Source organism: Spinacia oleracea, chromosome 6 (assembly GCF_020520425.1).
Source record: "Spinacia oleracea cultivar Varoflay chromosome 6, BTI_SOV_V1, whole genome shotgun sequence".
Lineage (NCBI taxonomy): Eukaryota > Viridiplantae > Streptophyta > Magnoliopsida > Caryophyllales > Amaranthaceae > Spinacia > Spinacia oleracea.
In genome coordinates this window covers 145518143-145527591 of record NC_079492.1, presented here as the reverse complement: position 1 = coordinate 145527591, position 9449 = coordinate 145518143, and the positions used below count along the sequence as shown (strand labels likewise).

At 34.1% G+C, this 9449-nt stretch overlaps 1 protein-coding gene across 4 annotated transcripts; it reads left to right on the top strand.

Moving 5' to 3' along the window:
* The first annotated feature begins 1124 nt into the window (after window positions 1-1124).
* On the top strand, window positions 1125-5112 carry LOC110796112 (mediator of RNA polymerase II transcription subunit 31). Of its 4 annotated transcripts, none has more exons than XM_022001147.2 (8): window positions 1126-1345; window positions 1532-1620; window positions 2130-2209; window positions 2348-2445; window positions 2533-2629; window positions 2765-2843; window positions 4469-4728; window positions 4819-5112. In XM_022001147.2, the coding sequence occupies exons 3-8, from the start codon at window positions 2163-2165 to the stop codon at window positions 4829-4831; spliced, it is 594 nt and encodes a 197-aa protein (XP_021856839.1). In that variant the 5' UTR covers window positions 1126-1345; window positions 1532-1620; window positions 2130-2162; the 3' UTR covers window positions 4832-5112. The 4 variants fall into 4 exon arrangements, with proteins under 4 accessions (XP_056689237.1, XP_021856839.1, XP_056689236.1 ...); XM_056833258.1 differs by having other exon boundaries at window positions 1526-1620; XM_056833259.1 differs by lacking the exon at window positions 4819-5112 and having other exon boundaries at window positions 1125-1345; window positions 1526-1620; window positions 4469-4732.
* The last annotated feature ends 4337 nt before the right edge of the window (window positions 5113-9449 follow it).

The window sequence follows — 9449 nt, the reverse complement described above, 5'->3', positions numbered from 1 at the left end:
TAATTAATTAAGTACTAATATATACAACTCCATCTAAAATCAAACAATCTAATAATTAAAAAATAAATCTAAAATAAAATTCATCCAAAATAAACAATAATCTAAAATAAAATAAATAAAATTCAATTTAAAATCAAACATTAATCCAATATTAGAGCGTCACGTAGAAAAATCTAATGGCTTCGGCCAATGGAGGAATATTTGCTGAAATATTAGAGCGCCATCTAGGATTACTAATGGTTTCGGCCAATGAAAAATAATATTTCTAATTTCTTTTTAAATTTAAAAAATCAAGTGACACGAGATAATTAATTAGGTGCCACGTAGATATTCCAATTAATTAATCACTAATATATACAACTCCATCGAAAATCAAACACTCTAATAATTAAAAAATAATCGATTTCCACGTAGATAATTAATTAGGTGCCACGTAGATATTTTAATTAATTAATTACTAATATATACAACTCCGTCTAAAATCAAACACTCTAATAATTAAAAAATAAATATAAAATAAAATTCATCCAAAATCAAACAATAATCTAAAATAATAAATAAAATTCAATTTAAAATCAAACATTAATCGAATATTAGAGCGCCACATGGAAAAATCTAATGGTTTCGGCCAATGAAAAATAAGATTTCAAAATTAATTTTGAATTAAAAAGTCGAGTGCCACGTAAAGAAATGATTAACTTTCACGTAGATATTTTTTAATAATTATTTATTAATATTACGCATATACAATTTTCATCCAAAAATAAACACTTTCATAATAATAAAAAAAAAATCTAAAATGAAATTCAATGTAAAATCAAAAACTAATCTAATCTAATATATAAAAGTGGTATATATATAGGATTTTTATTTAAACATAACAATTTGATAGAATCCGTGCATCGCACGGGGTAAAATCTAGTTAGATATATTTTAGGAAATAGGCTTTTGGCTGGAAAAAATTGCACCAGGAAGTGACATGTGTCATTCCTGGTGTCTCTTTTAGTATATAGTAATAGATACGGACGGAGTACATTTCTATTACTTTCTCCTACACAAATTTAGGCACACAAAGGTATGGAAAAGACAAAAGTATCCTTAATGATATGAGAAGGAAGAAGATTAGAAGAGAGTATCAAATTTCAACATTATTCCCAATTTCTCAGTATCAAATTTCAATCCCAGTCTCAGAAATCTCGCTCCCACCGGCCACAGTGCCGGCTCCGGCCCTGTCTCGTTTCAACTCACCGAGTCACTCAGTAAACAACGCCCATCGATTGAAGGCTGCCATTTCCGCAAACTCCAAATTCTCTTCTCTGTGCATAATCGCAGCCCCTCGCTCAATGTATGTATTACAGTATTAGGTTTTGTTCTTTAATTCATTGTTAATTCCGGCTTTTTGAAGTTGTTTTTATCGAAAATTAATTAACTTTTATGCTGCAATTTGGATATAGATTATTGGTTGGTATTTTCTGGATGTTGTTCATGGAAAGCTTAAATTTGATTTCGATTTTTTCACAAACAGTTGCAGTGGCAATTTGAGCAGACACTGGAATTTCAATTGAAAATTGTACTTGATGGGGCATGTTGTGGCGTAATCTAATTTGCAGGATCAATAGTGTAAGAATGTAACCTGTTCTTAATTTTTTCAATTTAACTTATTAGAAAAGATAATGCATATTTTTGCTAGTATAGAGATCTTCAATTTGGATTCATAGGTAAAATGCCATCCACTGGTTGCATGTTTTTCCTAAGAAGAGTTCAGTTTTGATCCTTGGTTCAGCAGGAGGAACCTTGTCTATCTATATGAGCTACTTTTTCTTTTTATACAGTCTTCAGTGTCATTCTCTCCTTTTCTATGTTCAGATTGATTCATGTTTTTCAATGTAATATCTGTACTGTTCTGTTGATGAATATGCATGACACTTTAAGTGGAGTAAAATATGATGAAATGGTTGATATTATGAATGCTGACTATAGTTAGTTGCTTGTTTTGTTATTTTATTTGAATTCAAAGAGAGGAATGTGGTCGAATCCAGTTAGTTCTTTTGTATGAAGAACCTATGTTTTCAAATCTTCATGCATAATGTGGTGTTTATGTGACTTAAGCCCTTCTCTATTGGTTGTAGACAAGCGAAAGTAGACTTATCGTCTGAGCTCGTATGGATTCTTCAAATGCAGCTGATGACACGATTGACTCCCCGTCCTCGTAAGGTTCCTTATCTTTTTCTGCTCCCCCAACACCCAACACCCAACTTGCACTTATCTCATAAAAATCCCCTCTGCCTCATGTCTGGTGTTCTTTTTTCTTCTAATAACTGTTTTCTTTATGGTTGCTAATTCACAGAACAAAAAATGTCTACAAGGATCCAGATGATGGACGCCAACGCTTTTTACTTGAATTGGAGTTTATCCAGTGTCTTGCAAATCCAACTTACATTCATTGTATGTCACATCACTATATCTAATGATATAAAACATGGAGTTGTACAATGTGAACTTCAAAATAAACAGAAAGGTATTAATGTGCAGATTTGGCACAGAATCGCTACTTCGAAGATGAAGCTTTCATTGGTTATTTGAAATACCTTCAGTATTGGCAGCGTCCGGAGTACCTAAAATTTATAATGTAAGTATATTGTTATGTCCAGTTACATAGTTGACTACCTGAAACACTGCAGTTTGCTATTTTGTTGATAATTTTATGAAATATTGTTTTGGCTAGTCTTCGCTTGCTTGCGTAACATGACCCTGTCATATTCAGGTATCCGCACTGCTTATACTTCCTCGAGCTTTTACAAAATGCAAACTTCCGCAATGCAATGGCTCATCCTGGGAACAAGGTCATCTTGTTATCTTACTTCTCCTTTGTCTAGACTATAACCCATCAAACTTTTAAAAATGACAAGGAAGAAAAGAATGGTTCTTGACACATCACTGGTTAGTGTATCTCGACCACTTAGAGAAAGGTCTTTTGTTCTGCCACATGTTGCCTGTTCTATAAAGTATCACCTCTTTGATTTAAGGTTAGAGGAGTATAATGTGACATATATTGATTTTGGAAAATAGCATAGTTCATGTTGGTTTACCTACACGCCGTCGTGTCCCCATTAGCTAGTAATGATGATATGTGGGTTCTAAGTATTTTTCTTACTCCCTAGTCACAACAGAGAAGTTAACAAGTTCTTTTAACAGTTGTTCAGGCTTTGTTCTTTTCACCATTAGAAATTAGTTCCATGAAACACAAGTTATCGATCAATAAGTTAAGTAGGTGCTACCAAGTTTATCTTTACAATCAAAGATAATTTCAGGTAATCTCAGATTAGATCAAATAAGATTTGATAAGCTCAATAGGGGAATTTGCTATGAGCCAATATTAGGGGAAGGGTATTTGAGGGAGTAGCATTACTTTTCTGTTATGAGTGGCTTTCAGAATAAGCTAGCTAGTTAGCTCTATAAGTAAAGGAGATTAGGGAGAGAGAAGATATGTTGAGAACTGTGGAAAGTAGTCTGTTCGTTGTAATTCGGAGCAATGTTACTTGGACACAGATACTAGTGTCAGACACAGATTCTTGTCCACGCGTTTGACTCGGCTAAATTATTAAAAATTTCCACGATTGATACCCATGTCCAAATGTTGAGGATCCGACACGAGTACTTGAGATAAAATGAAGAGTCCAAGTAACATAGTTTTTGAGAGTGACATTCCTCTTGAGAGATTGGCTAGGTTGTAATCGGTGATTTCCTCCATGATAACCATCAATACAATCATATCGTTACTTGTTCTTCTTAATCATCCTTCTTCTTTTAATCTCTCTTTCTGTCCATTCTCTCCCTGTGATCTATGCTAATTCATAGCAGAATTCAGGTGAAAAAAAATGGATCCTCGGTGCTTGTTTGGCTGACATAGAAAAATATGGGAAGTAAAATAATGTTGAGTTTCTTCATTGACATAAACATGGGAAGTTGGAGTTCCGAGGAAGACGTTCAGGGTGACAGAGTGTATCACACTCTCGACTAAATGGTGCTTAGACATGATTTTTTTTCATCTAAAAAAGGTCTATCGCAGTCTTGTGATTAAAATGCCAAGGAATCCAAGCTTTACTCTAGGTCTATCTCAAGTTCTCAACTTCACCAGTTCATGTGTGCAAAATATCATGAGTTTACTTCTGTAGTATGAGATTTTCCTTGCAAAAGTATCCAAAGCTCATTACCGTTGCCATTGCTTATTACCACCTACCAAATGGCTGCCTGGATAGATCTGCTTCAGTTAATTTTTGTATCTTCTTTTTCACCCAAATTTTGCAATATGAATTGGACTTAGCTCCAACACCTGGACATGATTCTTTTATGATACAGGAGAAAAAAAATGTGTTTTTCAGCTTCTGAATCCAAATATGTTTGTCAATAAATTCCTGAGAAAGTAATATTTTCCAGGTTACATGATCGGTTATTTTTTGATTTTCAGGAATTGGCACACAGACAACAGTTTTATTTCTGGAAGAACTATAGAAACAATAGGCTGAAACATATTTTACCCAGATCTCTTCCTGAACCTGGTCCTGAACCTCCAGCTTCAACTGCTGCCCCACCACTCCTACCGCCTGCTGTTCCTCCAACTTCTGCTCCTTCTCCTGCTCTTTCTGCTATGCAGTATTCAATACCCCCTGCATCTGGTGTTGCAAAGAATGATACAAGGAACAGTGGCATTGATCGAAGAAAGAGAAAGTAAGTTTTTTTTTACTTGTCTGATCTTGAGAATATACATTTTGCATATTTAAGGTACACAAACACTAATGTCAGGGATTTTTCTTACAGGAAAGAAGGGTGAGCACCTTGCTTGCTGGCTATGTACTGTTGGATTGATTCATATCTTTCTGGGAAGCAGGAGTATGGTACGACTTTTTATCATCAAAGGTTAAACCATCACTTCATTTCTGTTGTACTAGCTTATCAAATCTTGCCTTTTTGGCTTTTTCGTCAATTTAATATTATGACTGTTTTTAATATCAGATTTTACTAATTTTCAGAAAGTAGACTTTACATTATCTTCAACAGATTAAAAGATGAATGTTTTTTCTGTTTATATCAGTTATAATTAGATTTTATTGAGCGGTGGTGTCTAAAAGCATTGGTAAAAGTCGTAGACCCTTTTAAAAGGCTTGCACCCAAATGGCAACGCTGATAAGAAATTACGAATAAATGTCAGAGCTTGGAATTTCTACTGACAGTATGAGAGATTGGCCTCCGTATTCCATTCTCAAATTAGTATGATGAACTTAATTGAAGCAAACTCTTCTTTTGCTTCTCTAGTTAACGTTGCTAAATGTGTGTATGACATATTTTGTATCCTTGTCCTGTCTCGTGCATCTGTGGTTTTGGACATCCACAAGATACCTTTGCCTATGATTATTAGACTTTCTAAACTTCATATATGCCGCATGCAATATTTTAGTGCTATGGACTAGTTCTTGTGCAATTATGAGTTGCCTGAAAAGAAACAAGTACAATAAAGGTTTTGTTCATGAGTAAAGAAGAATCCATTCATCATCCTTGTACAAGTATATGGGTTTGCATGTTTCAGTTCTTATACTTTGTCGTGCTCATTGGTTAAAAGCAGATTATTTTCCCCAGAACTCCACAAGAGATGCTTAAATGAATCTACTTGGTTGATTAGGGATTACACAATTATGAGTTTAGGGGAATTAATTGTTAGTTGCATGTTAGCAAGTCTAGTCGGTGATAGTGAATATAATCTACTTATATTGTTTGTATTAGGCCAAGATGATGCACTATATTGCATTATTGCACCTATGATGTTACTGCAAACATGCAAGGGTGAAGTTTTTCTGCTAACTGGCTCTGCTCTAGGCATGCACTCATAATAGTTGATGGCATGCACTCATAATACCTGAAGTATTTACGGCTGCTGATTGTTCTGGACTTATTTTTGTAGAGATTTTCTTATGTCAGTCTCCTCCCATATATTTATGGTAAACACATTTCTTTTACAACTTGTGAAATTGTTGCCTCCGCTATATACTTTGTGAGAAGCTAATATCTTAATCAGTGTAACCCTGGTAGATAATTTCTCTGTAGTTGCTGACTCTCAGGACTTTGAAGAGAAAGATCACTTCCTTTTAACAAGTGTGAATGTCTTTCGAGTGTAAGATTTTTGGTAGAAATTTTTAGTTTTGTAGTATTTGTAGTATTATAAGGAGGTTTTAGAAGTGGTCATCTAACAGGAAAAAAACTGAAACTCATTGACATGGCTAACGCCAATGGAGCCTCAATATGTTCCACCGTTCGCATGGTCGTCTACTTCTTCAATCTTCGAACCCTCCCAATGGACATTTCCTATGTTCGTGATGACTCTTCAAAATTGTGCTGATATTTGAATTCATAACTTTGATATATACTCCGTACTTCGTAAATAGCTGAAGTTGGCGAATTTTGAACACCAAACAAGGGGGTTACCAGTATTATGGTTATACCAATTGATTGTTGGTTTAGTGGTGATTGGGGTTGAACTTGGTAGGGAGAATCCGTGTTCGATCCCCCGCAACAACAATTGGGATGGGACTGAAACCTAACCACCCAGAACTCGCCCCGAATCCGGATTAGCCATAAGGGTGAATCGGGTGCTAACACCAAAAAAATAGTAACCGTTGTGGTATACGGTGTACTTCCTCTATCATTATTTACTTGCACCATTTTCCTTAAAGTTGCATATTAGTTGTATCATTTCCTTTTATGATGTGTTTTTATATGATTTTGCGTGTGTTCACACACTGAATAACCACTTTAGGCTTTGTTCTATTGGACTTACATTTATCTGAAGTTATCTGAAGTTATCTGAACTTATTTTATTTGAAAAAAACTTATTTTGTCTGAAATAAACATATATGTGTGTGAAAATAACTGGAAAAAACTTATTTTTTCGGAACTTATATTATCTAAACCTAACTTAATTTATTTGAACTTATCTGAATTTGTTTTGTCTGAAATGAATCAAAATAAGCGAACAGAACAGAGTCTTACTCTTACTCACATCTACCATTGTTACCTAATTATTTTTCTCTCTTTCGTTTGTTACAACATTATATGTGCAATTTTAATATTTACGATTTTTCTTAATTTTTGTGTTCAACCCAAATGGTGAAAGTAAAAAATAAAACAGGCAGTTCTTAAGGTCCTAATTGTATTAACTGAAGAATGCGTGACAATATCATACGTCGAGTTGTTATTAATGTTTTAATTACGTAAGTGGTTAATGTTTTAACTACGTATGTAGTAGTAGTATATGAATCCGACTTCACTAATGCGTCAAGTTTACAAATGATGAGATAATTAAAATGAGTGGCGCACTGCACCAAAGTCTTGTTCTGTTAAGACAGTTACTAATACTACCTTTCAAAAGAGTCTTGGTCTTAATTATGGACTTAAAATTCTAAGTCATAATTATGATTTGTGCCAAACTAATTAATTGACAGACCAACTAATTCATTCCTTTTGTTACTCACCTGCAATTACTCCACAATCCACACATTTGATCTACACATCACTCTTTTCTTTTCTTTTTTTGTTTGTTTAAGAGCATCTTTCGCTGTTCTTAGTTGCCTATCTGAATTTTCTTCTGGTTTTTCTGGTTCCCCTACATGACTCGTTAGGTCTATAAATGCACATCTGCATATACGGGTAAACCCGTTAAGTCACACTTAACGCCCAAAGAAAATAACCGTGACTTGGTATAGACGAATTGGTACAGATGGTTTCAACCACTACAAGAAATTGTACCATTAACGACGGAAAATCCCGTCGCTAAATGCCAATAATCGTTGATTAACGACGAGATTTCTTGTCGCAAACCCGTCATAAAAGACCCTTACAAAACCTAAATTAACAAACCAAACATAACATGTCCTAACATACAACACATCAAAAACATCCTATAAGTAATCAATCTTTTTGCAAAGCCTTGAATGTTGGACCAATTTAGCAGGCAACATCGCTTGCCTTGCGACGCAAGCCCTGAATGTTGGACCGATTTAGCAGGCAACATCGCTTTAAGCCTTGCTATGCAAGCCCTGCATATATTTCCTATGTTTTCAATTTTCCGGCTGGAGAAGCTTGGGTGAAAACCAATAAGACGGTCCCCTCTCTAAGTGTTTAGCCTTCAAAGATTATGTTTATAGAAGTTTCTTCTTATCTTTCTTCCCCTTTAAATGTTTAGCCTTTAAAGATTATGTTTATCGAAGTTTCTTCTTAACTTTCTTCCCCCTTAAGTGTTTAGCCTTCAAAGTTTATGAACCACGTCCATACTTCAGCATAAAAAGTCATTGACGTTGTTTGTTTAGGAGCTTTTTAGAGCAAAAACAGTTTCTAGATGCAAATTAGCTTCTTGTTGACTATTTTAAAATTTACACAAACAACTAAATACAATTCATAAAGTCAAATCAGGGAATACAACCAGCTCACATTTAAGAACTTGTAATCAAACATGACCAAAGTCTTGGTTCCATCTTTAAATGAGTGGCTCATCATGCATTTATACAGATGGATAAACGTAAGAAGAAGCACTATTCCATACTCTCACGTCTTAACCAATAATTTGACTTAGGTTGTATTTGACAAAATTAACAGTAGTGGATAGCTTTTATCGGTTGAACAACGGGTATCAATTAGCTGTAAAATCAATAATAAAGACTACGTATGATCCGTATTGTATAAAACTTTACTACTCCGTATAACATAATCCAAACGTTATTGGCTACTAAACCCTAATACTTCATATACTTATTTAATACTTGAGAAAATCTATTTAATTGTTACCTCTACTATTAACCACTATCCGAATCATTGTCTTGTTAAACACTTGCAAATTTTACAAACTAGGTCAAAACTCTACCTTAAATGCTACTCCTGGAGACTGTATCATCAAAATGCATGGTATTATCAAGGATCTTACTACATGTACACCTAGTGTACAAGGTATCTTGTACACCATGTTTTTCTATTGGTTGAAATGGCATATTTATTGTCTTTCATTCTCATTTTTTAGTGGGTTTGATGATGTGTCAACAAATTAACGGTGTTGTACAAGAGAACCTTGTACACTAGGTGTACATGTAGCCTTTTCCGTATTATCAACCTGAATTTTGTTTCATATCAAATGTACTATAAAGTCAACAAATTAACCAGATTGATATTGACTATTAAAAAAAATACAACATTGAAGCCACTACTAAAAAAAATACAAGTATATAAAAACAAAAAAATCGGAAACTTATTTAAATTATAAAATAGAGGACACGTGATATAAGCCAATTTTATAAAATTGAGAGGATAATTTCGTTGTCATTGAAGCTCAAAGGGCAGTCACATAGTCATATAATAGGTTGCTCTGTAATTTCATTGTCCATGTGTGTTCCAAGTCTTCAAACTTCTAC

Coding starts and splice junctions, on each gene's coding strand:
- LOC110796112 (XM_022001152.2), top strand. CDS start 2,163: ATGGATTCTTCAAATGCAGCTGATGACACGATTGACTCCCCGTCCTC. Junction 2,210..2,347: donor ACGATTGACTCCCCGTCCTC/GTAAGGTTCCTT, acceptor GCTAATTCACAG/AACAAAAAATGTCTACAAGG. Junction 2,446..2,532: donor AAATCCAACTTACATTCATT/GTATGTCACATC, acceptor ATTAATGTGCAG/ATTTGGCACAGAATCGCTAC.